Source organism: Rhipicephalus microplus, chromosome 4 (genome assembly GCF_043290135.1).
Source record: "Rhipicephalus microplus isolate Deutch F79 chromosome 4, USDA_Rmic, whole genome shotgun sequence".
Lineage (NCBI taxonomy): Eukaryota > Metazoa > Arthropoda > Arachnida > Ixodida > Ixodidae > Rhipicephalus > Rhipicephalus microplus.
In genome coordinates this window covers 76,842,020-76,868,075 of record NC_134703.1, presented here as the reverse complement: position 1 = coordinate 76,868,075, position 26,056 = coordinate 76,842,020, and the positions used below count along the sequence as shown (strand labels likewise).

General features: G+C 47.7%; 2 protein-coding genes across 4 annotated transcripts in view; one reads left to right on the top strand and one right to left on the bottom strand.

The window, feature by feature from the left end:
* The first annotated feature begins 864 nt into the window (after positions 1–864).
* LOC142814317 (uncharacterized) lies at positions 865–3,959 on the top strand. The gene is made up of 2 exons (XM_075892980.1): positions 865–1,146; positions 1,557–3,959. Exons 1-2 carry the CDS (start codon positions 994–996, stop codon positions 2,379–2,381), a joined length of 978 nt encoding a protein of 325 aa, XP_075749095.1. The 5' UTR covers positions 865–993; the 3' UTR covers positions 2,382–3,959.
* A 7,831-nt stretch (positions 3,960–11,790) lies between these two features.
* Positions 11,791–26,056, bottom strand: part of Polr2H (DNA-directed RNA polymerases I, II, and III subunit Rpb8) — a 145,408-nt gene continuing 131,142 nt past the window's right edge. For all 3 annotated transcript variants that reach the window (XR_012894923.1, XM_037423185.2, XM_075892976.1), the window contains one exon: positions 11,791–12,023. Coding sequence is in view for 2 of the 3 variants with exons in the window: in XM_037423185.2 (XP_037279082.1) it covers positions 11,906–12,023 (118 nt within the window). In the remaining variant the exon portion in view is untranslated. The remainder of the gene's footprint in view (positions 12,024–26,056) is intronic.

Here is a 26,056-nt window from a genome sequence, read left to right as displayed (position 1 = left end):
TCGTTGAATTCTTCCCGAGAAAAAAAGAAGCTGAACCAATTCGCTTTGACGATTTCAATTTGGTCAAGACTTAAGCGCAGAAAATAAATTTTGAAACTGTCTTGCTTCTTGTTCATTTCATTGTAGCTGGTAAGCATCAAGATGCTGGAGGAGTAGAGAGAAAAAGCGAGGGGGCAAGCAAGAAAAAGGTGGGAAGATCAACCAGACGGGCTTCAGGCTTGCTGCCATATACACTGAAAGTGAAGGAAGGGAAGAGAATAAGACGGAGAAAGAGCGAGCACTGCAGACACGCACAATAAGACCATGTAGGTCGCATAGGCCGCCGTTTAGGCCATTCTATTATGGAGGCTGCAGATTTCCTGCACTAACGTCGTTTTCAAACAGCGTTGAAAAACCTTAATACAAAGCAAAAACGTGTTACCCGTTGATGATTTCTGTGTGATGTTATGAAACAAACGTCTCCGATAAGCTACAAGAATCAGTGAAAGCGAGTGTCCTCAAAACAGTTTTCTGGTTAGTTCGCCATCGGAAAGGACGTAGTACAAGCAGCCCGTAATTGCAGGACGAAATGTGCAAGAAGGGATTAGTGAGTGAGAGATACTTGAAATGCAGGCGCTTACCCTAAATACGAACCTAGGGACCCTCATTTCAAGCGTCATGAATAACCAACTCATCCACTCAATCGTTTTGGAGACACACCTTTAACAAAATGAGACTACTTGTTTATTGTTGGTGGCACCCCTAGTCTATATAGGCTTCCGCTCCTTGGGTCTGGTCGTCACCCCCGGAAAATCTTTTCAGGCCTGCGCCCAGCAATCTGACGTCATTTCCGGCCGGCCGACTCTCGGGGAAGCCGCAGCGGCAGCGAGCGCAGTGCGGGCGGCGGTGGTGACGGTTCGGCGGCGTGGTGTTGACGGTGTTTCGCGTTTGTTGCTTTCCGTTGTTGTTTTGCGGCAATTTCGTTTCCGTGCGTGATGCTGGAGTGATGCGACAATGCCGAATAAGTGTTGTGTACCCGGATGCACCGGCAACTACAAAACAGGAAAGAAGATACAAGTGTTTTCCTTCCCTAAAGACGCCGACGCTCTCAAACAATGGCTACGCGCCATTCCTAGGAAGGACTTCGTGCCGACTTCGTGCACTAAGGTAAGAATTTGAGATGCTCCTGTTCTTAGCTTGTCGTTGCTTGTTCGGGTAGAAATCACCTATGATGGGAAATACTTGAGTGTGTGGCCGCCGGGCCTCGCGAAGCGCTGACGCCAGCAGCGTTCGCAGCAAGGATGGTCAGCTGCGCTTTGTTCACTAACAGTGCCGTGGTGTCGTCCATTCTTGCAAGCTCTCGGTGGAAGCGCTTCGTGGAGTGCGGTGACATCACGCTCCCGCGTTTCCTTTCATGTTGCTTGTACCGCTTAGCGCAGCGCTTTTATTTAGATGCTTGCGAAACGTAGGTAGACTTTGTTTTAGCTACACGGACTGTAAACGCGGTCATGCAAACGGGAGCGCATTTTTTTCTTTTGAGAAGTGGCGTCTCAGACGTTCTTGAAACGTTTGTGCAGGTGTGCGCGGATCATTTCGACGCTTCATGCATCGAGAAGACGACATCGTACACGGATCCAAGGACTGGGAGAGTTATTGAAGTTGCACTCCCAGTACCACGGTTGCGTCCTGGATCTGTCCCAACGGTATTTCCCGGCTGTCCGTCCTACCTTTCAGTACGAGACAAGAGCACGAGAGAAACCCCTGACGCCAAGAGGAGCCGACAAGAAGCCTCCCAACTCGCCCGTGCTGTAGAAGAGTCGCTGGCGTCATATGAAGCGGAGCAAGAACGAGACCGGTTTTCGTCCCTCGAAGAACTAAGGGCTCGCCTGCAAGGGGTGTCAGTGTCTCCGAAGTGGACTGTGATTCATAAAGAAGAGTGCTCCATGTTTTTGAACATTATCGACTATCGTGAACCTTGTTTGAATGCGTCATTGACCGTGTTTGCAAACCTTGAAGTCTTTGCCTGCTATCAAGGTTCACCAATCAAGAACCTTGGTAGCGCTGTTGTACCAGACTCAGTTCAAAAAGTAAGTTCCTTGTTGGAAATTTTGAACAACCTGTCGATGCTGTCTGAGGAGCGCTGCACTTATCGCCACCTGGCTCAAGCAATACATTCCCTTCTGGACAAATTGGAAGCCAGCATTGATGAAGGCAAGAAAGAGACCGTGAACTTTATGAAGGAGCAGCTACTACTCCTTTCTGCAAAGCGCATTCAGTATAGCGCACAGGTGATGGTCTTTGCATGCATCTTGCGTACAATATCACCACATGCCTACAAGTTCCTGAGAAGCACAGGTGCACTAACTTTGCCCCACCCAAGCACTATTAGAAAAGTGTGCTAGTCTATTCAAATGTGCCCACAAGTTGATTCTTCTGACGACACTTTCCTTCAGTATGTGTCTCAGAGATTCAAACATCTGCAGGCACATGAACACACTGTGACGCTGATGCTTGACGAGATTTATATCAAACCTTGTTTAGATTACAAAGGTGGGAACATATGTGGTGCAGCAGTTAACTCCAACGAAGCGGCCACATCGGTGCACGTGTTTATGATACAAAGTTTGCTGAGCGCATTCAAGGAGGTGGCGCACATTCTTCCGGTAAAAGCCTTACAGGGTGAAGATCTTCATTGCATGCTGAAGAAGGTGATCTTGGGCTTAGAAGAAATTGGATACAGGGTCATAGCCGTTGTCTGTGACAATAACTCGCTGAACAGGAAGGCAATGAAGATGTTTCTGCCAGAACCAAAGCTTAGCCCTGTTTACCCGCATCCGGCAGACCCAGATCGGCCGTTATTTTACGTGGTGGATGCTGTGCATCTATTTAAATGCATAAGAAATAACTGGCTCAACCAGAAAAATGCTGGAACTTGCTTTTTCTACCCACGCTTCGAGCTTTCGAACAATGAAGTTCATCCCGAATGCAAGATGACTGCTTCATTTAAGCATTTGAGAGATTTGCATAAAGGGGAGTCACCCCTGCTTCTGAAGTCTGGGTATGGCTTGACGTCAAAAGCTCTAAATCCAAGCAGCTTTGAACGACAGGACGTCAAACTCGTACTGCAGGTTTTTAATCCATACGTAGCCGAAGCCCTGGCCGCTCGCAAGGGTCATACTGATTTTCAACATGCTACAGCAACCGCCGAGTTCATCAAAATAATTCTTCGTTGGTGGAGCATTGTCAATGTAAAGACACCTAGTAAGGGCTTCCATCACCGTAATGTTTACGAAGAGCCCATGTCAAACCACACAGATGACCCAAAGGCAAGCTTTCTAAGCGCTTTTATCACATGGCTCGATGTGTGGGAATTTTATAGGCACGACACCGGAGTACTTACCCAGGAGACATTGAGTGCCTTGAGGCTCTCTGCTCAATCCCTTTTGGCATTGGTGAAGTACTGCGTTAGTGAACTTCACTTTAAGTATATTCTGCTAGGGAAAGTCCAGACGGATACCCTCGAGAGTCGCTTTGGACAGTACAGGCAGATGGCTGGTGGGCAGTATCACATATCTGTTCGCCAGCTTTGCGAAACCGAGGGAAGGATTCGCCTTCAAAATGCCCTTCCAAGGATGAGCAACGATGATCTCAGAGGCATCGAAGAGACGGACAGTGTCAGGGATGCGGGCACTTCTTTTAGTGTTCATGTTAGCGATGCTGACCTTGATGAGCTCAGAGCACAAATGCCGGTGATTGGTTATGTTGGTGGGTATTGTGCACACGCTGCAATGAAAGTTCTCAAGTGTGAAAGCTGCCAGAGGCAATTGGTCGTTACCCGAAATACGGCCGAAACAGGAGAGGACACCCATTCTTTAATCGCACAACTGGATCGGGGTGGCCTCAAATTTCCTTCTGCTCTTGTAATCACAGTAGTTATGTACACAGAGGTTGTAGTTAGAAAGCTCATGACGGAAAGTACCTCTACCGAGTTTCTCCATGGGCTGAACCAAAAGAATGTCGTTCGGCAACTTACACTGGACTCTCTGCCAAGGCTTGAGGACATAGATACGTGTGAAAACGGGCACACCTACGAGCTCCTCATCACATTGGTTGCAAACTGTGCAGCAAATATAATGCTCAACAACTTGTGCAAGCAAAGGAACGATCTTTTACGCATTGAAAAAGATCAGAAGGCGAAAAATAGAAAGGCCCGAATTTTTCTTGGAAAGTAATTTTCCAAGTGTCGCGTCTTTCTCTTCACATTTATTCTTGTGAAACTGCACAGAGTGTATTTGATTGCATGTCATGACTTGATTTCCTTGGTATACTTCTGCCTTATGTAAAATGAGCCTTGTTTCCAGTTTTGTATCTCTTTACAAGTTGTTAGCTTTTAAAAGTGCTGTACTTTTTTTTTTAACTCGAACTGCCTCGGTGCCTACTGTAGCAGTTGTACAGTCCGTTTTGGTACCTAAGCTGTGTACACTTTCCTTGTGCACTCTGTGTACAGACATGTTGTGCACTGTGATTTGTTTTTTCTTAGATTTTTGTTTGATTTTTTCCCTAGGACATGCACCTACCTGTGGCAGTACAATTACTTTTCTTTCTGTCATTTATCATGCTGTGGACCACAATTTAGTCACCAGTGTTCTTATGTATTGTATTTTTTGGCAAGTGTTTGAACCTGATACCTTGTGTTGCTACTGCTACTATGATAAACGAATGGTATGTTTTCCTCTAACCTACAATTTAAATGAAAGTGTGCTTTTTCTGTTCCAAAGCTCGGGGATGTTTTAGCTGTTACAATCTGTTTTGTTTTGAGTTTTATGTGGCAAGATATTGTGTTTTGTACTTTTGGCATATTTTCAGCATTAAGGGCAACATCTTGTGTTGCCTGTCGTCTGCCTGGACCGAGAACAATGCGCACTTTGATATTTGTACAGACGGCGTCTGGCTGTGATAAATAAATATGCATTATTCCATTCACGATATTCATTATTTCTTGATACCTTGATAAGTTCCCCAACCGCGGTGGCTCAGTGGCTAAGGCGTAGCGCTGCTGAGCACTAGGGCGCGGTTTCGATACCCGGCTGCGGCGGCCGCATTTCTGATGGAGGCGAAAAGCAAAAACGCCCGTGTGTACGAGATTTCGGCACACAATAAAGATTCCCAGGTAGTCAAACTTGATCCTGAGCCCTCCCCTACGGCGCGCTTCATCGCCTGCGTTGCGTCGGCGCGTTAAACCATACAATCAATCAATACCTTGATAAATCGTGCGGACATGGTGTCAAGGCACCTCGCCCGAGTCGGTAGGCGTGAAGGGCGCTCGCGGCTGGCGCAGCCACCCAGCGAAGGGCGGCCGGCCGGCCGGCGCGATGTGACGTCGTCGACGTCACGTCACGTGACGCGCAGGCCTGAAAAGCTTCCGGGGGTGACGGTCTGGTCAACGGTTGCCAATCCTTCCCCCGCGGGAAAGTCGCTGAACGCGGTATTACAATCTCAGCGCGTCTTTAGATCTCAGAAGCTTTTGTTCCCGAGATCCCGGCTGTCCCGGATCAGAGCGCAAAACTCTATTTATACCCGAAATAATACCACCACCATGATCCAATGGGGATTGAAAGTATGGATCACACCTGCGACCATCACCAATCGCACGACCAAGTTAATCGTAGAGCGAGCGGTCGCAAATAGTCGCAACAGTTGTAAAGCGACTGCTTTGGCTCAGTCACTTGCTGCTCGACATTTCAGTCATTCGTGCGACTCATGTCGCAAACCTGCGAACCAATCAAGTAACAGGGTATATTTGGCAGGCCAACTGCAACGCATGCAGACGTGAATTGTGCGTGGCGACAGGTACAGCTCGCACGTAGGTGTGAACATCGGTCACACCTGCGAACGGTGCTAGTCTCCGCGCGTGCCCACCGAACCTTAATGACGTGTCGCAATGCATTCACAAGTCTCGTACCACTCAAACCAACGGAATGCGATTCCCGTCTTTTGCGGCTGTCCCTGTTATAGCAACTGTGCTACGCGGCTTGAGCTTGGAGATGCGGTACATTCTCTGACCATGGAATTGGTAGAAACTCTCGACCATGTCCTGTGCCATTGTCCATGCAGAATTCGAAGGAGACCGCCGGACTGTCCCGTGTACTTTAAGGAGGTTGGATGACCGACCCTTTACTTTGGAAAAGATCTTGGGAGCGTGGCCTTGACATACTTCAGGCCAGAAAGCCACACGAGCCCTTCTACGATTCTTGAGGTCAACGTCACTGTGCGACCACTTGTAAAACCTGAACTGTGTGTGTGCGGTGTGTGTGTGTTATGTGCAGTGCGTATCTCCTCCTCTCTCTCTCTTTCTCCCTGATTCCCCTCTTCCTTGTGTAGGGTAGCCTACTGGACTTGGTCTAGTTAACCTCCCTGCATTCTGATATTTTTTTCTTCTTCTTCTGACCGTGGCAACACGGCGGTGGTGCGATGCGCAACATAAAGTGCTGTCGATGTTCTTTAGAAACACTCCCCTTAAACCAAAGCTGTTGAATGACCATTTAGTTCGTATGTGTATGTTTGTGACTCTACTTGCTATTTGTGCGCGTACCAGAGTTGCCAGTATACCGCTTATAACAAGCGGACTTCGGCTTTTTTTTTTTCGCCGAGTCACTTGTAGCAGTAAAGTTCTTAGTCGCCTGTCACATTTTATTTTTGCTTATTTGAATTTTCCCGGGAAATATAGCTATTGTAGTGATCATCGCGCTGACGAATAGCGCGTTCATCGAGAACATTGAGCAGTCTAATGTCGATGTCAAACTCATGTTGGGAGAACCAAGAAGTAACGGTGATCCTGCACTTACGAACGCGCAATCAAACCGAATGGTGACTATCCCGCGTGGAAGACAATGGTGAAAAGCAAATATACGCTTTACAAAAGTAAAGTATTTTCGCTCTACAAAATAGCTAAAGCGATATTTTTTAACTATCACGCGCATTTGAGTCGCATCGCCTATTAAAATAAAAAAAATATATTTTCGTTAATTGGAAGTTCATGTTACCGCTTCTTCTGGCCATGTTCTTAAAAGTCGCGGCGCTTCTTTTGAACTTCTTTGTGATGAATATTGATTGTTTGCTCGTTAGCATCTGGCAACCTTGGTGTATGGGATCATTGTACATACCACAGGCATCACGCGACAGCTGCAGTAAGCAAGCTAAGTGATAAACCTGGCTAATAGCTCCAGACATGCATTTTAATATATCCTTATCTCTCTCTCTAACTGAAAGAAACAAAGCGTCTATTGACGATTCCGCGAGACAAATTACAGACACCAACGCATAATCGACAAACGAGACGAAAAAAAGCCAGGTCTGTATATCCTCGCCACCCCAACAAAGGATACAGCAACGACTCGTGGAGAGAGAGAGAGCCCGGCGACTTCTCGCGGAAGTCCCCAGCGCTGGCAGCGATATAGACGAAGTGGGGATACGACCGTTTGAGCGTATACACATACGCCGCCGTATTGTTATTACGCCACCCACTCCCGTCGTACCACGCGGCAGTTTCGTCGTTACAAATTGCCGAGCGCCCATTTATCAAAGAGCAAAAAAGCCGCCGCCGCTGTACAGGCACGCGCCGCGACACAGCCGCCGCGCGCGGGATGGAGGACCCGGAAGAGTGTCGGCTGCTGCTTCCCGAAATAGCACGCAGGAGGATCCCTATACAGCGTCGCTGCTCCCGCCACACCAGCAAAGCCTGCGTGGTCGATACGGAGGTCTCTCGAAATGTGGCCACCGATTCCAAAGGCGCTTAACGCGGCACGAGAATGACCTTTTTATCGCAGGACAGGGAGTTCGCGACCCTTTTTTATTGGAAACACGGGAGAATCAGGGACTCCCTAATGGGGACGAGGGAGGTTATACTACGGCCGAGCTTAACCACAGACTAGATCGACAAAGTTACCCTTCAGCCGATTGTCACATATTAGAAAAAAAAAAAACTGACTGAATACTTTATGAATTCGGCTCAAACGACTCGAAAGCGAGCGTCATCTTCCTGTCCTCCTCAGTCGTTGTACAAACCTACCCCAGTATCACTCGAAAACCTTTTTGCGCCTGACGTGGTTTTTACACTGCCTCCAAGATCAGAAGCAGTGCAAGCTTTCTGCGCCTCGTCCCCCGTCAGCGTGCATTGTCTACGCGATCAGCCCTCCCTCGACCGAGCGATAACGTCATGGGATGAAGACCCGAAATTTTGACCATCTGTAACGTCATATCGTGGCATCATCACGCGACAGGGTCGTAGGCAGAAGTTTCCTTCGGCGGGGGGGGGGGGGGGGGCACCACACCTTTGAAATAGTCATTTTTCTCGCTGTGTATGTCACGGCGAAAGGGGAACAGGGGTGGGGGGGGGGCGGTGTGCTACTTTTTGGCTACGCCACTGCTACGCGATGGTTTTTCGCATCCCTCGTACTGACGGCGACGCCGTGGAACGCCGACGGTAAGTTTTATCGTCTGATGAGGCATCTAATGCTGTCGCCTTAAAAGCGGGCCACTACCCTGGTACCAGCGCATGCGTATTGATCCAGAGCGGGGTAAAAAGAAATCAATGGTGACGTACAGTGGTAAATGAGAAACCGATAACCAGCACTGCTTTTAATTACATTCGATTACTCTGATAGCGAATACTAACCAGTAGTTATCCAAACGCTCACATCCAGAGTTAGAATAAAGACTAAGTTCTGAAGCACGCCGTGGGAACTCCGTATACTAATTCTGACAACCTGCGATACCAGCGGGCGCGTACGAATGATCGGGTTTGTTGCTTTTTTTTTCCTTTTGCATTTAGCTTTCGCGGTGGTTTAATGACTCGAGCTATCGAACCCGGGTTTTTGATTGATTTATTGATATGTGTGGTTCAACATTCCAAAACCACCATATGATTATGAGAGACGCCGTAGTGGAGGGCTCCAGAAATTTCGACCACCTGGGGTTCTTTAACGTGCGCCCAAATCTGAGCACACGGGCCTACAACGTTTCCGCCTCTATCGGAAACGCAGCCGCCGCAGCCGGGATTCGATCCTGCGACCTGTGTGTCAGCAGCCGAGTACCTTAGCCACTAGACCACCGCGGCGGGGCGAACCCGGGTTTTTACGCTTTAGCATAGCAGCTTAAAACTTTACACCCGTGTCACACAGGCGTGTTTGATAGCCCAAACCAAGCGCATGGTGTATTTATTGTATTTATTATTTTATACTTTATTTATTATACTTTATACTTTATATTTATTATACTTTATATTTTATTATTTATTGTATTTATTATTTGGATCGTCACTATTATAAACAACCGGTGGTACAGCGTATTAGAAGTCAGGGCTTCAGTGACATTGTGAACGTTCAGAAATTGGCAGCGGTGTATCTTACGACTTGTTCGGACAGTAAGGCAGCCCGGCGCAGAGGGTTTGAGGCCCGAGACAACTTGGATGATCCTGGATGTTCCCGTTTCATTATCGCGACGATGGCCGCATAACGGCTCTAACTTGGCTCAAGGTCGCGCACAACGGGAGCTATAATTATTTCATGCTTAAAATACCATGCAAAGTTTTTGTGCCGGTACTTACTTACAAGCAAATTATAAAATAAAAAAACAAAATATGCAAGGTGCGCTGTTCTGCGATAAACTTGCGATTTTAGGGACTATGTCGTCGCAAGCGAAAAACAATAACTTGAGAAACAAACAGCAGGAAGCAAGAATATGGCGCTAACTCTCGATGTGCATTTGAGACGAAAGAAGTTGGCTCTCTCTGTATACTCATCATTCCACACAAGCCTATTACCACTGGCCAGCTCCATGACACTAACGCCTTTGTAACTTGCTACTTACTTCGGGCGAAACTTATGCCCAACCTTTGCGACTTGAACTCCCTCACTGCGTTTATAACATCGCTTATCACAGTATGTCAAAGGCCAAGACGTCTAGGCCAAGGCAAGGACAAGGCCTAAAAAAGTACTACGATGACAAGCGGTTGCAGCAATACTCCGTTGGGCACACAAGCCGATTTCACTTCATACCAAAGTATACCCTCTTCAAGCACACATCTCAGGTTCAGACTCAGGCGAAATACCCCAGACAGCAATAGCGCCGCTTTACACATGGCAAGCGAATCTTCCAACAGTCCCGCGCTAGGCCTAGAGGTGCCGCTTTCACCGACCAGGAACTGACGGTAGCCCTATTTGTATACATGCACAGTGATTGAATTCAGTTTTTACTTTTCGGAGCATACTTTGGGGCAGGAAGAGTACTGTTTGGGGGAATCTATAAGTGATTTGGGGGCAGAAAAAATGTTAGTTTGGAGCAGCTCTTGGTTATTTAGGAGCAGATACAAAATTTGTCATACACCAATTAGAGTTCAAAGCATCATCGAAGCCTCTCGCAAGCATTATTAGATATTATAATATATATTTCAGACAGCAACCAATGTAAGTTTCAAGAAGCAAACAAATAAAAAGATGGCTGGTTGTCAAAAAAAAAGAGCTGTGAAATGAGCTATATATTTAAAGTAGCAGTAATTGTGCCAGAAATCAAATCAAACTGATAAAGCTGAGCACCGCATTTGAGAAGTAATTACAGACTCACCCAACTGTTGCAAAATAAGCAGTAGATGATCAATACGAGATGAAAGCAATCCTGCTCCTTTTCCCATTTCACCACCCTAGCATGCATGTCTAGCTGAAAAACAAAACTCCCAAATGAGCAATATTGTTACAAGCTGTGACGAACAAGAAGGAATGCTCCATTGAGGCGATGAAGACGAAGACTGTAATAGCTCTTGCGTTGCTGGGCCGCCATCTTGGCTGAAGGACTCCCCGTGGTCATCGTACATACATTTCTTCCCCTTTTTCTTTATTTCGAGTCTTTTCACTCCCCTGACAATCTACTTAATATACCAGTTCTTGTCGTATAAATGGCATCAGGGCGGACAATGCCGTACACTAGTAGCATGCTGGGATGCTGGTATACAGATTTTTTTCAGTTTTTTTTTTTCGAAACTTATGAGCTGGTCGAACAGGAAAGGTTCATCGTTCTCTCAGTGCCATTTCGCAGCAGGTTTGGAGCAATTGAAGCAGCACTTCCGTCACTGTATGCAGTAATCGGAGCACGCGCTTCTCCTCACAGAAACTGGGCATATAACATATCTGGTGTTGTCTTTTCGCAATCAAGCAAGGCAGGCGACAGGAATTCCAGTGCTGTTCCTAACATTTCTTTCATGCTTGGTCTGTCAGTGATAGACACTTATATCTGTGCTCCTGCTTAAGTCTACCTACGTCTACATTGTGTTTTTTCTCTATTTCTCCCTATCTTGGTCTTCTCTGAGAACTCTTTGTTCCCGAAAAAGTAGACAGCCGTCATGCCCTTTCGTTAGCAGTTAGCCCGCCATCTCTATATTTTCATTGTATCATTATATCTCTGCGCCTAATACTACCACTACCACAATATATTATTTTTATTATATTATTATCATTATTATTACTTTACCTTTCTCATCGAATCATCTTACAACCAACGTGCTTTGCTTGACGAACAGTGCAATGTAAAATGTAGCCTAGTATCATACTTTTCATCAACATGCAGAGCATGCAATGTTCCCCAAGACCTCGCTGTCGTTGAATAGCAGAGATACTTCTATTGTAACTCCACGTCCTCGAAATGTTCAGCTCGAGCCAATACTCCCACTTATGAGTGATATACACGAATGTTTTAGCAGCAATATTAGCTGCACGGAAGCCACTATCCCTAGGAACAGAAGAAAACCGCTCGGGAAGCACAGAGGATGTGATGCAGTTTAATTACAGCAGAATATTGCATTTTGGGAATGATTCTGTGAATGTAATGTGGATGATGAGGCAGTGTCCTTTAGTGAGAAGACGAGCCAGCCGGTCCCTCAGAAGGCGATCTTCTTCATGAGCAGGTACACGTGGTTGTCCACTTCGAAGCCGTGCAAGTTGTTCGGGTCACCTTGCAGGCGCATCAGCAGGCCCCCGAAGGACACGTACGCCGCACTGCACGTTAGCAAGACAGAGAAGACGACACTGTAGGAGGAGCTCCGCGATTGTCGAAATATTCCTGACAACGTGCAGATTTTTTTGTTTTTTTTTAACGTACGGCGAACAAGAGAGTAATGTACATTCATTAAGACACTCCTGCTAGCTTATCAAAGAAAGCCCCACAGAAAAGAAAAGAAAAATGTCGCAAGATATGCCGCACAATACGACACCTGATTATTATAAAATATAAACCGGCATTATGTAAGACACAAAGCTTTATTTTTTAATGCGTTCATAAGATGACCAAGTAGAGAGGCGCGCATATAAACTATATGAGTGTTTTGTATTGGAGAAAAAGTGCGAAAACTGGTAATCACGCCGTATTCTTCGGTTGTACAAGGTAACACGTCTCCGCAGAACAACCTGTTGCTACCGCACTACCCGCTACCACCTCACGTGTTGCCCGCTATCATGTCACCATCACGTAAGCTCTTTCTTTATTAGGACTGTTTATTTCAGCAAACAAATGCTTTCCTGCAATGCTTATCTCACAGGATGTGTCTCTTCAATATTATATTAGGTTTCATACATCAGGTGCAAAGCCATGGAAGCTAGCGAGACTTCTTGCAATAGATTCGCTAGCTCCAAAAAACAGTTCAATTATCTTGCTACCCAGAATGTTCTCTCTTTTTCATGTTTTTAGACTGCATAATAATTGCAGATTATTTGTGCTTGAGAAATAAACAAACTCGATTACTTATACAGTATTAGTATGCTTTGCAAGGTCACTGCGCGTCTCTGTGTCTTCGTAAGGTGTCCGCAATTAGTTCCAACAGCGCACAGCTGAAGACCATCGCGGAGACTGACTGCACTTACAACGATGATATATGAGCGCGAGACGCGCGGAGTTCTAAATTTGGCTAACTGAACTTTTCAGCTTTTACAGCATTGCATCTGATGTCTGCAATGGAGTGTTGTTATTGAATATGGGCCATTCGGTCACATACTTAGGACCCTAAAGCACGTACTTGTACCATATAAAAGAGTGTGTGTGTGTGCGTGCGTGTGTGTGTGTGTGTGTGTGCGTGTGTGTGTGTGTGTGTGCGTGTGTGTGTGTGTGTGTGTGTGTGTGTGTGTGTGTCTAAAATGACAAAATCACTCAGCATACGCGTCGCTGCATACTCACGTTCTTCGAGCGGCGACGACAGAGACGTTTTGGCGTTGCTTATAGGCATACACTGTATCGGCAATACAGCTAGTGGTTGTAGTACACCGCAAACAACCAGCTAACCACACTGCCACACAGTGAACCCTCGCACTTCTCGGACGACTTCGGGCCCAATTAAACCGACGAAACATGCAAGGCCACTCACCTTATAGCGTGCAGGGCACTTTGGTCACACGGGGCAAACTGAGGTTTTTTTCTGTTTTTTATAAGCCTTACCAACAGACCATCACAACCAGACTGTTCCTTGAGAAATTAAGGGCGTTTTTTTTTTACCTTGACCAGAGTATGCACTCAGACAATATCAATTGTTCAGCACAATTCCTTCCTTAACACAGCCGACCACTTGAACGCGGTTCATGCATATAGTTTTTTTTTTTCTTCCTTTGTACAACACAAGTGAGAATTCGGTACAGTGGTTAATGCGTTATCAGACAGACGCACTTGTTAAGGCCTGTTGGTAGGCTAGTGGGTTATAATTGATAGAGAACGAATAAGACCGCAAAAAGACAAAGACCTGAAGGCCAAACACACGCCCGCTATACCTCTTTCTTGCGAGCGATAGTCAAGCTGGAGAAAGTCAAACCGACTTTTTTTCTTTTTTGTTTTGGAAAAAAAATAAATCGAGACGACAGTCTATTAAGAAGTCGAGACGGAAACGCTACCCGAACATTTTTATTACGCTAATTGTTTTCCAGTACTTAAAAACACTGAATGTTCGCGTTAAGATCTAAGAGGTAGCTATACCGACGCCCTCAACAAACCTGGAACGTGTAACAGCAAATCACACGACACAGGAAAAGAAAACACGAACACTATCAACAAGACCAATTACGCATATTGCAGGTATGCGGACATGAAGCTGGCAGCATTACGCAACCAACGCCACTTCAATACCCCCGAATCAACGCCAGAAAGGGTTAATTCATCCAGTTGAGTTTCCACGGAAGCGCCATGATGATCCCAATCACGTTACAACGCAACGCGCGGAACATACCGAGCGTAAGCCTGCCTGCCCCCAGTGGTTCAGCCGGCAACGCGGGCGGCAGCTGAGTCTTACGGCGGTATTTGAGGCGCTCTTCGAAGAAGGCAATGCAAAGAAGATGAAGAAAACAATCCGTTCACGATGAGGGGGGCACAGCTGCTGCAGTATGGCGTCACAAGGCGCCTGCTACAAGAGAGGGAACTGCCCAGGTGTTGGCGCAGCGCACAATATATATATCGCATATAAGCAAGCAGGCACGCGCGCACGGCTTAGAGAGTGTCACGCGCAGTGAACCGAGTCCTCCTTGCGCAAGAACATCTGATCACTTTCGCCCGTCACTGTAGGCAGCCTGTCGACAACAATAACCGCGTACTAAATGAAAGTAAACTGAGGGGGTGGCAAACGACACAGACGAAGCAGTACACAACCAATACAAAGCGGACGCGTGAGGAAATGAAGTCCGCGGGCGCGAAGCCAACGCCAATAAACGAATCCCCGTACTACAGAGGCGCACAACGCGAGCCGCGCTGGGCCGCAGTCAACCACTCCGTAACGGCGGCGCTGCAGGCGGAAGGCGCCACAGTGAGCGCGCGCAACTTGCCGGCGCAGCAGCCCAACTTAACAAAGAGGAGAGAATCTCTTTTCTCTTCGGCCAGAATTATTTACTGCCCTGGATACTGACACTGGATAAATAATAAAAAAAATAATAATGTATAGGGAGAGAGAGCTGAACGAAGAACGCCGCCTGGGTTGCCAGGCCAGGCAAGACTTCAAGCACCTGTATGGCCGACAAAACAGCTGTGCCGGCTGCGCGGCGTAGCGCCGCATTTTCACGGTCACCTCTCACCAGCCGCGCGCGCGCACGCTCGCTAGTCTCTCTCTCTCTCTCGATCTCTCCAGCGCAACTGCCTTTCCGCCACTTTCGCGGCTCCTCCGCACCCCTATAGAACCGCGCACGCAAAAAAACCGCCTTCCCTCGTATTCGGTGCGCGAAGGGCAGGCACGCGAACGATGTGGACCGCACGCCGAGCAGAGGAATAAAGTAGCACCACGACGACGGGTCGGTCCTCCAATGAATGGCGTGCCTACCATTCGCGCACAGGCAGAGCTGCAGACGTCGAATAACAACACAACAGCGGCCTCGCTGCCAGATGATGCGTGCTAAAGCGACGTCCGCCAGCACGCGTTGCTTCGAAGCAGCGCAAAACGAAACGCGTGCACGGTCTCGCACAAAGGTCGCGAGTGGGAACGCTAAAAGCGGGCGTCAGACGACGGAGATAAGCGATGTACTTGTCGTTACCCGGTTCCTATCACGAAAACCCGAGAAGACTGACTACCTGTTTCAACGCCGAAATTCGTCGAAAAGTTGTATGGCTAGCGGTACCAATGTAACGTAGGATCTGGACGCTGGCCAAACACGCCCGGCAATATTAAATCAGATCAAGTTTTTTCATTATGAGTAAGACGCTCGCGAAGAAGTCCGAGCTAAAAGTTACATCGGCAGCTCGACTGTCACCCAAAATATACTTTAGGTAGCAATGGTACGCAAAATAGTAACACAACTCGTGCCAATAATAACAATATTGCACACACACACACGCACGCACGCACGCGCGCACACACACACACACCACACACACACACACACACACACACACACACACACACACACACACACACACACACACACACACACACACACACACACACACACACACACACACACACACACAGATCACAGTTAACGCCAGTCCGAATCGAATAATATCACAGCTAAGTACGAACGCTGAACATGCCCCTACAGCCAACGTCATCATCCCCAGTAGCCTCTTCCGATCGAACTTCAGTGTCAGATGAAGGACTTCGTTAACGTCTTCAAATCCCTTCTTCACTGTGACACAACCAAAACCGTTTAATGTTACACGAACAATAAGATCGGGCTACGGGTACGAACCCGCTGTTACACAGCCCGCGCGAACTCGACTTGACATGGACACAAAGAACAAAGCGGCCTCGAGGACACAAAGAAGAAAGCTTTTACGATTGTTCCTTTTTGTCCGTGGCGAGGTCGCGGTGCCGCCTGTCACCATCCATCACGATTCTCTCACACAAATCTTATCGCCTCGCACCTTCCGCCGGCGTAGAGAGCGTTGCACCCCCACTGACATCCCATTCTACTCCAGCACGAAACATCGGACAACTATTCTGCCCATTACGAAACGCACCTCAATCACGCCCCTTTCTCGACAACCGCGAACACATGCTGCGCCCGAGTTGGACCTCAGAAGTACGTCTCGATACCGGCATCGAACCTATCAATCTTTTTTTTTACCTTCATCGCTCTATCCGTAGCTACATTCTTTACAGGCTAGAACAAATAACACCTGGGCTTTATGTCCCAAACCTACGATAATTATTGTAGTGGAAGGCTCCCAAAATTTCGACCATCCGGCGAAATTCTAGACACACGGGTCCCTAGCACTTCGCCTCCATCAAAATGCGACCTTCGGGTCTTCCGCCGAGCACCGTAACATGTGATCCACCATGGCAAACTTTTCAGGCTGTCCTACATGTTCACAACCCGAATGTATAGAATCTAATAAATCAGTACACTTTAATACTATCCACTGCAAGATAACAGAAACGCATAGTCAATAAGCACAACCGAATAAGAAACCAGCATAGACGGTTACAACACACGCCCGGAGAGACCAAACAATCGAAGTGCACCAGCCTGTAGCCTCCGCGACTAAGGAAGTAGTCTTGATCATGGCCTCTACGAAGGCGAACTCGTCGGTCGTCCCGCTCATGACGTCACTTTCGAGCGAGCGCCCGTTGGTGGTGGCCGGCGTGCACCCGCCTTCGTGCTCAAAATGACGCGGTCCGCTTAAAGTTGTGTCCGATTATATAGGTCATGCCAAACGTCCGCCTAGTCAATCAGGACACCGATAAAGCTTGACTAATTTTTTTTTCAGACTACCCAGCACGCGCCGCCATATATCCCAACACAAATAAAAAACACAGAGGAAAAAAACACAAAAGAAACCAGAAAAGCCATACTGTAGCCTTCCATCTTAGAGCATTACTGTCAGCGCCATGTGTTCGCACGAATGTAATCACTCAGCCAAATCCGCGCAGTCCTGTTGCTCAATAGATAAATGATGAGGTGAGCACGAGGTGATTCTTACCAGGTTACCGGCACATGCAAGATTAGATGTCCAGGAGAGCACACGCGCGCACTCTCCATTTTCCAAAAATAGCAAACGAGGTCAATCGGTTGCGTCCGACTCGTTGAGCGTGCTAGATGCTTAAGAAAAGGTAGACGAAAAAAAAAAAACACGCAGCAGGCTTTGCGCTTGGTACATGGATAGCTAAGTGCTTTGCTCGCCATCAGAGTCACGCGGACGACCTGCGCATGCAGCAGCAGCAGCAGCAACGGACGCTGCTACGAAAAGCTTCGTCTTCCGTAACTACCTTCGGCAGAAACCACAGTGACGGTTCGCCTCCTCTGAAACGCTGACGCTCTCTAGGTAGCGAATTCGATTCCCTGTTGCGCTGCACATGTGTCCTGAATGCAACAAGCCTGTCGAGGAAATGCAAACTCCGTGGAACCCTCACTGAAGTTGCAGAATCGAGCCCTATCAAACCGTGGCATTTAAGAACTGTGCGAAATCTGATACGCGAGAGTCAATGTTTAATCAGACCGCAACCCTGTTCGGAAAACACAAACGCTGGCTAATTTACGCTACCACCGCCTATGAATGAGCGGACATAGGAAAGGGGCAATAAGTAGCCAACGTTACGTTTTGCCTTTCACCGTTTATTTCATCTTTAAATCGAAGCAGTATATCGCTAGGAAGACGTGGGTATCCGTGAGTACGCAGACGCTATAACTAAGAAGCAGTGCTCGTGTACACTACCAGGAAGGGTCTCCGCGCTCTTTAGGCTTGGCGAGCATGTACAGTTAGGGATGACACCAGCCACAGCATGAATCGCTAGAGAGCGATTTATGGGTTCCCCTAAAATCCTTCAGGCATCCCTGACATCCTTTAAGCTAAGATCACTAAACTGAAAACTTCAAGCGCACATTCCCTAATACGTTGACATTGAAATAATAAAAAAGTGCAACTGAAGACAGCTAGATAGATCCCAGCTCGCAATAAGCACTCAGAGGTCGCACGTTTCAGCTTCACTGATTAACAATACAGGGATCGACAAACACACACACACACACACACACACACGCACACACACACACACACACACACACACGCACGCACGCACGCACACACGCACACACACACAGCACTGATAAATTTTGCGCTGGTAAAATCTGTCATTACCATGAGCCAACTCGCCCAAAAAGAAGTTTCAACAATCTACATGGAATTCTAGGGTGCCATTTTTTTTCTATTTTATTACGCGACAATCAAGCAAGGACACAGCTAGTGAATTTATGCAGTCTATAAATTTTTCAAACTCATTTTTAGACCGCATACAGACTGTATAAATACACTTTTGCAATGTAGAGACGAGAAAACCACACACTGGCCCGCACCGTGCAGCGCTTCCGATTGCCCAATCGACCCTTCGCGACCCAGACAGGTATAGGTTTCTCAGTCTCCCAATCCGCAGAAGACACCTATACACGACCCGTCTCGCGATATCAAAAGTATCACGCGCCGGAAACGCGGGAGAAGGACGGCTCCGTCCGATATTACCGGCGGCAGCACACATCAAAACTCATCGCCGACAATGCGTATCGTCGTCACCGGGCTGTGACCGCCCAAAAAGGAAGCCGCCGCGCCGGGCTCGAGTGCAACGATTCCCGACGAAGGCGCGCTATGGAGATACCGCGATAACTCGCGCACGGATACACCTTAATCTCTTCTCCATACAACTTGAACAGGTAGATACATACGCAGGTTCGTGACAGTGGTGCTCACTCTACGCCAACCTGATTACGCAGTCACACACCTCTACGTGAAACAAAAGCCCAGTAATCCGTGGAAATCAAAGCAGCGTGACCGAGTCAGGCGGATATCGAAGGCGGAGTCGGTGGCCACAATGTGCCACGTCATCGTGTCCGCGAGGACCAATCTTGCACTGTACTAGCGGGCGATAACCAGCGATCACGAATAGATAGCGAGACCGAAAACGACCCTGGACCAAGGAAACCACTCAGTAAGCGACATCGCTGCTCGAAGACTAAGCGAGTCCCTTTCTTGACAGGGTGTCCACGTGATACAACGCTCAACACAGTGTTGCGTCGGGACAGCCAACGTCGTACGTCAAAAGTGCGGAGTCTATGGAGACGTAAAAGTAAAGAAACTGAACGAAATTCTCAAACCGACACTTCATTCTTCGAAAAGAGGTCCCTATATTAGCGTTTTATACCACAGTCTCGTTTGGTGCCCCGTATGCTCAGGATGTGAGGCGCAATAGGAAGAAAGAAAAAAAAAAGATAAATAAGAAGGCAGGTAGGTGAACGGGAAAAGCGTGCAGGTTCAGTTGACACAGGCCCGTTAGCCCCAGGATGCCTGATAGTGCCTTCACAACCTTGCGAGACGACGAGACGGGGAACGGTGTTGCAGCAGCAGCATGGAAAGCAGCCAATCGTCTCGACAACGCGGTAAGAGAAAGGCGAAAGACCAGTGGCAACATCGCGTAACGCCACCTTCCACCAGGAACTCACCCGCTGTCCTGCGCAGCACGGATCAAAACCGGCTTCATCCGCAAACGGCGCCACTGTCGTTCGCACCTGGCGCACGCATTCGATCCGACGAAGAAAGCGCGCGGCATATACGAGGACGTCACACGCGACCTTCCCGACGTCACCGATGACGCACTTCCGGCCCGCTTCTCCTCCAACGTGTTGTTATTTTCCTCCGCCTGTACTTCTTTTTGGCCCGAATGACCGGAACAAGGGGAGACGGTGCTTCACTGTGGCGCAGCGCGCGTGGGCGGCCGGTGTCATTATGCACGGGATGAGACGACTTTTCGAAACGCCGCCATCCCGTCTAGAGTTCAGGCGCATTCAGCCGAGGTAAACTTCGTCTTCAATGAAACTGCGTGTTGGGCAAGTTAGTATTGAATATCATACGATATGTTTTTCGCACAAAAATACTAAATTAATCATACAAAATAAAAACAGAGTGCAGACGGAGCTCGCCCTGTTTTGTATATTCTACTGCGCTTTCCAAAGATTTATTTACTTCTTACTGTTGCGCTAAGAACATCGTATAACTATGCCTTGCTCGTCGTAATGTTTACACAAACTTGTCCGTTTTTTTATACGCATCAGTGGTGAGAAAATGTGCGCTGCTGTCCGCCGGGACCACAAGCATGGCGGTTCAAACCACACTGAAAAGATTGCCGCATGGATTTGCTCAAGCTCTACCCTGATGGCTTCATAAAGTCGCTCCCACAGTTTTCTCCATCAACGTAACTAAAATTGTAAGTTTATTATTAAATACAGCAATTCGCAATCATTGCGTGTGCGCAATGATTGCGAATTGATAGTTAGGTATGATAAAGCATGATAGGGTGATAAAAAAAGAAGGTAAACGAAAACTTTAAATATAAACAGCGTTTCACATAGCAACACAAGATTGGAACAATTCACCACAAGTCCATTATCTAAACGGTGCCTATCTCCACTCTACTATTAAATAAAGAGTTGTTTCCACCTACACAAAGGGATTGGTGAGGAAACGCGAATGTATTTCTTGCGCCTAGAGTACACGGCGTGGTAATTTTAATGACATGAATTAATGACGGGACGAGGATTTGTACCGTAGACACTTATTCACACATGTCAAGAGTGAGGCCCTCTCTTACACTCTCTCCACAGACGCGGGAGCTCCGTCGAGCTTCCGCGAAGCGACCGCCCTCACACGCCAGAGCACGCTCCTTCTCTCTACTCACTCTCCGCTACTCCGCCCGCACCACCTGCTCCAGTTGCTAGGGGCAAAGATAAGCGCGCGCGGCCGCAGCTGTTGCTATGGGGGAGGCAGCGAGAGCGGAGAGATAACACCTGCCGGCGCGCGGACACCGACAGACGCCTGACGTGCCCCGACTAAGAAATGCATTCACATTTTAAAAAAAGACAAAAAACAGAAATTCACGTTCGATTAAGCACATCATATATATGAGGGTGTCCGGAAGTCATCTAAAGTTCGTGAACCCGACACATCATTTTCGCCAGACTCCTCAAGCTCCACGATCACGTCGCACCGTCGATTAAGTTCCGCGTACTCCAGAGGTACACAGTATGTGTGACTACTACATCATAGCGGAATTCCTCTACTTATGACATGCAGCGTCGCAAGACCTCGGAACCGTTGTTATTAAGTTTCTCCGGTAAACCACAATCTCGCAAGCCGTAACCAGTTTCAGACTGGTTAAAACGTATTTCTAGTAATGTGTTGACGCACTGTACTAGAATATGCAACACGCAAGGATACACACCGTGCAGTCGAGTACGCTTATTGATCAGAAGCGCAAAGGGATCGAGCGAAACCCTCTTACAGCGGCCCATTCGATTCAGCCGCCTCGTGCCAGCGTGCGCGACCTATTGCGTCTAACGATTATAGATCCTGAAATGTGCTATATATGTAAGCGAACGGCCACTTTTAGGCGCGCATTTTGATTGTCCAAGTCCTCCCGAGCTTTCGCGAGATCCATAGACCTATTCTATGTTTGCAAATAGCTGTATAGGCGCCGTGGACGTAGTGAGGCACTGGTAGCGACGTCGGCCCCAACCACGGCCCCGACGCACTGCGCTCGGAAGCAGCTTAACTGCTGGGCCAGTTGTCACGTGATCATAGAAGGCGGTCGCAAGCTTTCGGCAGGGCGGTGCCAAGGCGTAGCTACAAGCGTATCAGTATGTCGCGACGCCTAACGCTATTTACAAACGTTGCGTAGATCTATAAGTGCACAGAGCTACGGAGCTTGAAATTACTCGGAGCACCAACATTTGCATTCCAGAGGCCTTACCGGATCGACATGAAAGCACGCCGGTTTGGATACTTGCCGCGTATTCAGATTCGAATCCGTGCAAAGCGATCACATCGTAGCCAGGAAACAAAATTTAATGAAAAACGAAACAACCACAATTGACAGAAAAAGAACGTATAGGATTTTGCATTAAAAAATAGCACCCCCCCCCCCCCCCCCGAAAAAAAAAATGTCACACCACATTCCGTGGGCGGAACGTTTTGCGACTACAAGGTTGGAGCAGAGGACTGCAATCCCAATAACAAAACACAAGCAAAGCCACTGAGTTTTTTTTTTTTTTGTAACGCTCACGCGCAACGTTATAGCGCTATGTTACCGTCCCTGCACTTGTAAACACGCATGCGCACAGGGCATTCCGAGGAGGCTGCCGACAGAGACACAATATGGCAGCGAGAAATCGTTGTAACAGCGGGGTCCGAAAGCGCGGCGTGTCATCACAGTACACGCGTTACGTAAAGAGTTTAGCTTTCAGTAATTACAAAATGCACGAAGCGGGTATACTGCCGGTATCGCTGTATAATGAAGGAATTCTGGTCAACCTTGCAAATAACGATGTCGCTACATTTGGGTGCACGTTAAAGAACCCAAGGTGGTCAAAATTTCCGGAGCCCTCCACTACGGCGTCTCTCATAATCATATGGTGGTTTTGGGATGTTAAACCCCCCAAATCAATCAACGATGTCGCTACAGGCACCGTATTCTCAGACAGCGGCGTTAAAAATGAGGAACGTAAAGCTCAAATTGATAAGCCGGCAGCTAGCTGTCTGGAAGCTGCGAATGAAGAACCAATATGGCGCCAGCTGCGTTACGCGCAACCTGGCAGCGCAAGCCTCCGAAAAGCTAAAGGCGAACGGGAGCGCGCGACAAATTAGCGAACGCGACGCCGTCAGATGTGCGAGCCCCGACGCGTAGCCGCTCGCTCTTGACGAACTTAGATTTGTGGAAGCAGCGCGCCGACGAATAGGCAAATCTCAGAGAACGACAAAACGAAACGCCGTGTTGCTGCGATGAACTAGGCATGCGCAATGAGCGGAAAATAACGAAATCATCATCATGCTCAACGGCATCGCCTTCGCGAGCATCCCGACATGTCCATAAGATTAAAGAAAAAAAAACAAAAAGAAATGGGGATGGAGGTGACTATAACTAGAGTGAGCTAAAGAGATGAACATGAAAGGCGAAAAAAAAATTTTTTTCCACGTTGATTTCGCGCTCGTCTGACGCGCGCGCACGCAACGTGAGAAGTAGAAATGAAGAAAAAAATTTTTAAAAAGAAATCTTTTGAAAATATAGACATACTCGCGTTCACCCCAGCGCGGTTCACACAAGCGACGCTAACGAACAGGAGGTGTCCCCGAAGGTGTCAGAATGCCGAAGGCGAAGTCGCGATGCCGTCTGAATTTTGCTATAAACCAAGGCGTCGTAAATGTGAATAGGACAACATATTCAAGCTCTCTCTGCTCCGAAAAAACGTCGTTTGAAGCTCGGAATCCCCGCCGCGGTGAACAAAATGGCCGTCGATAATCAGGAAAAAGTTATAAATGTAACTTCGAGCCGCTCATAACACCGCACTGCAATTTTTATTTATGAAGTCCTTATCGCTCTAAACGAAACGCACAAAGAAGATAGTGGGTCTGCTTCCGAGCCACAAGGATCGCCGGGAGAGTATAGTGCCAAGTTGGCGCCAAAAAAAAGAAGGAAAAAAACTGACAGCATAAAAAAAGCAGCACGTGCGTGCGTGAATGTGAACGTAAAAAAAGGGGGCAGGAAACTCTGTGAAACAAAAAAAATCAAAAATAAAATCCTGGCTGCCCTATCAACAGCGAGAAGCGTTCGGCTGTGCTGAGGGGACAAGTCGCGGTGTCACCTCTGTGCGTATCGTCAGCATGCATGCAGAACACAGACACACAGAAAAAAGGGACTGGAGCTCACCGCAGCAGAAAGACAATAAGCAAACAACGAAAAGTAAAGACCGAGATAACGCTTTCGGCCAGCGCGCTACTGTCACAGTGTGCCTAGGTCGGCGCTAAATGCGCCCGCCAGTCGAAAACATCCCCGACCAGCCTCAGGTGATCGTCCTTTCTCTCTCTCTCTCTTCCACGGGCAAGCCAGACTACCCCTTTCCGAGCTTGCGTTGAGAAGTTTCCATATCGCGACGAAAGCGGGGAAGAAAGGAACGCCAAGGACCACGGATGAGGTCTTTTTAGGCCACGATGGGGTCACGAATGAGGCCAGTCTTTGGCAACGGAAATAAATTGCGTTAGAACTGACATTTGGGCGGTATTATTCGTGGTGAAATTTTCAGCTCGTACAAAAAGCGAGCACGCAGTGTAAGGGAACGGGCGCTATTGAAGCTACCGCAAGTGCGACACGAATAATAATAATAATAATAATAATAATAATAATAATAATAATAATAATAATAATAATAATAATAATAATAATAATAATAATAAAAATAATAATTGAACATACACATTGAGGTGCTAGTGTTACAGCCACCGGAGCAGCATCGCCTCCCCCCTTTTTTTTGTTTCCTAGAACGGCCTGAATAGCATTTGGAGCAATCGTACCCTGGTCACACTGCTGCATTACGGTTTCGAGAGATGCACGGCCAGTCGGCTCAACAAAGCTGCAGTGTTGACCTACAGAAGAGCTGACACGCTATTCAATTACAGCGCCGGCCGCAGATATAAATAGGGGCGAAAAATAGCGGAAAGGTTGCCCAACGCGCACCTAAACTTGGTCGATACAGTGTACATGCGGCGCTAAGCCCCGTCGACGCGCATTTCGCCAAAAAAACAAACACACGAAAAATCCCAGGCAATGTATCTCGATCGCTCCGTACTGCATCACGGCCCACCGCAGCTCAAAAGCACGCACAAGGTCAAAAACTCGATCGAAATTAAAGACTCTCCGGAAGCTAGCAGCCCTCCTTTGAGGAAAGAGCTACGAATTTTCGCTTCCAGTACGCATTCATGCTGCTTTCTGTTAAAGACCTATCAAACAGAAAGGAAATCTTCGCCAATCACGGTGGATATGAGAATAACACACCTTCGAGTGACCGCAAGGTCATTTCGTAGTGCTGATAAACCAAGGTCACTGCCCACTTTTATTTCACGCGCCACTGTCGGCCATCCTCAGTCGCGTGACTCATCGCGTATGAGACTAAGCGGACCGAACAAGTAAAACCACCTTTAGCGAACGAAGAACGGTAAAGTTTCGCAGTCAATGACGGACATTTAGTAAGGCGCAAGGCATAAGTGGGGCAAACGTAAATAGAAACGTCTGGTTTATCTCCTCGACGCAAGGTGAAGCCCTTTAGGGCTAAAGCAGCTCTGATGTCGGCAACTGTGACCTCTTTTACATTCTCAAGTCTAGGACTGTACGGAGTGTTCGTAGTCCCTCGGGCAATACGATGAGGGTAAAAAAAACAAAGAAAAATGTCTCGAATTTTCGAAAACATTTCTTAAGAGTCGCCTTCCCCACGACCGCCGTTTTGTTCATCAGCTTCGGTACCTCCATCTAGAATGGTGCCACGGTGGGAATTGTTTACGACCTAAGGGGACCACACTGCCGCGTTCCGGAAATATCCGAGCCGGAAGCTAAGCTTTAAGGTTTAGCTCTTTTCCCCTTCCGTTCCACTTCCGCCATTTTTTTCTCGCTTGATAAAGGTCTCGGTGCAAAATAGAATGATCAATAACGGACCCGGAACAGATGTTCACGTCCGTACTGGCAGCACCGTCGCACAGGGAGGGTGAATGGAGAAAAAAAAAAAAAAACTACGAGAAGAGAGGCCGAGGCGGCATTCTGGTGCGC

Bases quoted from the DNA above. Each gene is read 5' to 3' on its own strand.
- LOC142814317 (XM_075892980.1), top strand. From the start codon at position 994: ATGCCGAATAAGTGTTGTGTACCCGGATGCACCGGCAACTACAAAACA. The intron at 1,147-1,556 runs GTAAGAATTTGA...ACGTTTGTGCAG, and splicing joins TGCCGACTTCGTGCACTAAG to GTGTGCGCGGATCATTTCGA.